Source organism: Amphimedon queenslandica, unplaced genomic scaffold (assembly GCF_000090795.2).
Source record: "Amphimedon queenslandica unplaced genomic scaffold, v1.1 AMPQUscaffold_13163, whole genome shotgun sequence".
NCBI lineage: Eukaryota > Metazoa > Porifera > Demospongiae > Haplosclerida > Niphatidae > Amphimedon > Amphimedon queenslandica.
Window position 1 is genome coordinate 87,950 of NW_003546601.1, and position 3,911 is coordinate 91,860.

The window sequence follows — 3,911 nt, forward strand, 5'->3', positions numbered from 1 at the left end:
TTATCTTCTCCTCTTAACCAGGCAGACATACAAGCATGGAAACACTCCACTGTCTTTCCTCTATAGTCAGTTTCTATAGCCTTTAGTCTAGGATCATATAATCCTAAATGAAGTCCAAACTGAATCCATTTAGTACAATCCAATTGATTGAGTATTGTTAGCTCTTCAATGACAATATCAAGATCTTTAATATCTATAGAAATAATAATTAATAATGTCTTATGCACACGGTCTGCACTCCCACTACCTGACAATTTAGCTAATACATTTTAACATACCTAGCTTTATTGTAGTGACATCTGTGTTGAATACATTAGCCTTTATTTCAATCACTTCCTATACAATGATAATAATAGTACAGTCTATAACTGATGTTTGTCAGTTTCAAGGTAGTGGTGTATTGCCGAAAGGTGAGTTTAACAGATGTGTACATTACTAGTATAAAAGCCACTCAACTCCAACCCACAATTATGACAAATTGACAAAGAAGTCTGTGTAATTACATTTATTACTATAGTAAAAGCCACACAATGAAAACCCACAATTATGACAATTATGATAAGATATAAAATTACTTTCAAGGTATGACCTTTTGATCATTAGTGCTTGTATTAATGTGGGTTCAGAATATTTGCGTTGGGACCGGAAGTGCTGTATAACGCAATGATAAACGCAACAATAGAGCAGAGTTCTATTCTTGCGTTCACCCATTGCATTATACAGCACTTCCAGTCGCAACGCAAATATTCTGAACTCACCTTTAATGTATCAAACAGTTTGTGTGTGTTAATTCTTACCTTAATGTCACGCCCTCCTAATAGTGACAGGTTACTAATATCTGATAATGATTCATCAGGTAGGATCTTCTTCAATTTTGTACATGTAGTACCAGTGGTAACAAGAAATGGTCGTTGTTCAACTACTGCTGAGAGTACAGCTTTTACACTATACACTGTCCTTTCTCTTGGTGTATTCACAGGATAGGCTAGTTCTTTAGGATCAATAACTAACTCTTTTACCTCTAGACTGGGACAGGATTCTTTATAAACACTCATTACCTCTCCTATCACATCTCTTCTTAGAGACACCATATTGTCACTGTAACCTTTCTCACAGGACATCATTACTAGTACACACTGGCTCTCATCCACAATCTCTACCAGTGATCCTACACCATGACCATTAGACCAATAAAATCCATTCTTCCAAAATTTACAGTAACGATTTAACTTGTCATCTTCTTGAGGTATAGCCATTTTGTAAGCAAGACGTAATGAGAGGACATGGAAGTATCGAGGAGGAAAGAAATGATGTTTACTAGTACACTGTAGACACCAACCAAACTGGTACACTTGACTAGTCATCTCATCAGGTCTATCAGTAGACAAAAGACATGGAAAGAACAACAACATTTCTCCTCTTCTTTCTGTCCCTCCCTCCTCCTCCTCTTCCACTGCTAACTGATGGAGGTTTGTCATTCTTAGGAAAGATGGATCATTCATTTGTTGACAGAGCTCCATGTTCTTTAGGAAACAGATCAACATGTCAGGATCATATTTAGGGAAAAGTCTAGTCAGACGAGACACACTAACAATACCAGTATTGCTAGCAATGTCAACACGTTCTTTAAATGTTTCTGGAGCAAAGAGAATCCCATTCACCTCAGTCAGAAGTATACCCTTATTCACAACAACCCATACCTTGTCTTCACTTTTAAGAACACTGATCAAACCAGTTGAGTGCAATGAATCAAGAGCATCCAAGACATCTTCTCTCTTATCTGATAAATTATAATCATTATTGTCCTCAGTAGCAAATGTTACATCAGAGAGGGTCAGTATATTCTCTTTCCTTTCCTCCAGTAGACCATACATCATGTGACAATAAAGACTCAAATTCCTTCCACTTGTACTACGAATGGACCCACAGGCACTAGACAACTTATTAAAGAAGGAATCCACACCACTCCCACCAAGCTTACGACAATCTAAGAAGATACTATCACACCTTTCCCTTACAATAATTTCCTTTAATCCTTCCTTTTTCCTTCTCCTTTCAAAAGGATTAGTAAATGTCTCATCCACATGACTGACTATTAAAATAACGTGGCATTGATTAAGAGCTTTCTGTGCTTCATTTCTGACAACTGTTAGCCACTGATGAAGCTGTTTGACTGGTTCCTTCTCCAATATATTGACTACTATTAGGAACACACCACCAGAACCTTGTAACAGATTTTCAATGACAGCACTGTGACTTGAGTAGTATTCAGAATGACCAGCAAAATCATGAAGAATGATGTTGCCCAGTGTCCTGTGTTGTAGTTTATAAGGAATGATACCAGCAGTACAAGGCACCACCCCTCCAACATTTCTAAAGGAACCAAGAACAATAGAACCAGTAGCTGTCTCATTGATGACATTACTAAGTGTACTTTTACCAGCTCCAGGATTACCCACAAGGAGGACGTTAACATAAGAATCAATTGGATGAGATGATTTTATATCACCAAACTTCTTAAAGATAGGAAGAGTAGTAGTCCCACCTCTCTGCTTTGCCTCTTTAGCTAGTTGTAATGGTGTTTTTCCCTGATTGTCTTTAGCTAATGGATCACATTTACCAGTTGATAGTAAACATTCAATAGCTTCAGAATGACCCCAACGAGCAGCATTGTGAAGTGGTGTCCACCCCTTCTTGTCAAGAGCCATTGGATCACAATTACACTCATTAATTAGATATTTGATTACATCAGGTGAGTTGCTTATACCAGCTGCTTTATGAAGAACAGTCTCACCATCATTGTTAGTAGTCATTGGATCACAGTGACACTCTTTAATGAGATACTTTACACTATCAATGTGCCTAGCAGCACAGTGAATGGCAGTCTCACCCCTATTGTTAGTAGCCATTGGATCACAGTGATGATGATTGATCAAGTACTTTATGGCATCAAGTGATCTGTTAAAGGTTACATAGTGAAGAACATTGTATCCACTCTCAGTAGTATCCATTGGATCACAGTGACACTCATCAATGAGATATCTCATCACATCAACATGACTACCTTGTGAAGCCCAATGAAGACAGTTCTGACCTCCACTATCTCTTTCCTGTGGATCACAGTGATATTTAGTGATGAGATCTTTTGTAATATCTAACCAACCATGCCTTGAAGACCAATGAAGTAAACTTATATTATCCCATACTATGTATAGTCCTTTAATTTTCTTTGGTTCCTTTACTAATGGTAGTAAGCGAACAGCTTCTTTATGATCTCTATTCCTAAACGCATCCCAACACTTGTCCTCTAACGACATCTTGTGATTAGTTAATTAGATTCATTGATACCATATTAGGAATGGGAAACCATTATTTATACACTATACAAACACGCACACACAAAATAGAAACAGAAATAGAAAGGATAATATGGACACCTACATCTTCAGCAATCTGCTTTATATTTATAGAAATAACAATAGTTTTAAATAACGTATCTTGTAGTCATGTTTTTCTCTAAAATCTCATAATTTTTAATATCATAGTATTTGCCCAATCCTTTCCTATAATCATCACATAACTTGTCATAAGATTATTCAGTTTCCCTTCCCTCCTGTCTCTAATAAATGAGTACTTTATGTATTCTTACTCTTCAAATCACTAGCTATAAGTACCTCCCTCAGCTCCTCCTCTTCCTTTCCTCCTCCTCCCCTCCTCTGATAACCTACACTACTGTACAGTCTCAAGCTTCTTCCAACAGATCTCTAGTGGTACATGTAACAATGAGTAATGGGACAAAGGAGGTAGCACCTGTTTAAAGTATTAGTGTTACCATGATCATTTGAAATTAAGAAATTAAATAAATTGCTGATTAAGAAACTCATGGGGTGGTTTGACCTTTTGATGCATGC

At 37.0% G+C, this 3,911-nt stretch overlaps 1 protein-coding gene across 1 annotated transcript; it reads right to left on the reverse strand.

The window, feature by feature from the left end:
- Nucleotides 1–1,573: 1,573 nt before the first annotated feature.
- On the reverse strand, nucleotides 1,574–3,911 carry LOC109584805 (espin-like). Its single transcript, XM_020000681.1, has 3 exons — nucleotides 2,342–3,911; nucleotides 2,019–2,092; nucleotides 1,574–1,636 (listed from the first exon to the last, which is right to left on the reverse strand). The coding sequence occupies exons 1-3, from the start codon at nucleotides 3,315–3,317 to the stop codon at nucleotides 1,574–1,576; spliced, it is 1,113 nt and encodes a 370-aa protein (XP_019856240.1). The 5' UTR covers nucleotides 3,318–3,911.

Bases quoted from the DNA above. Each gene is read 5' to 3' on its own strand.
- LOC109584805 (XM_020000681.1), bottom strand. From the start codon at position 3,317: ATGTCGTTAGAGGACAAGTGTTGGGATGCGTTTAGGAATAGAGATCAT. The intron at 2,093-2,341 runs GTATCATTCCTT...TTATTTTAATAG, and splicing joins GGTGGTGCCTTGTACTGCTG to TCAGTCATGTGGATGAGACA. The intron at 1,637-2,018 runs GTAAGGGAAAGG...TCTTTGCTCCAG, and splicing joins AAGGATTAAAGGAAATTATT to AAACATTTAAAGAACGTGTT.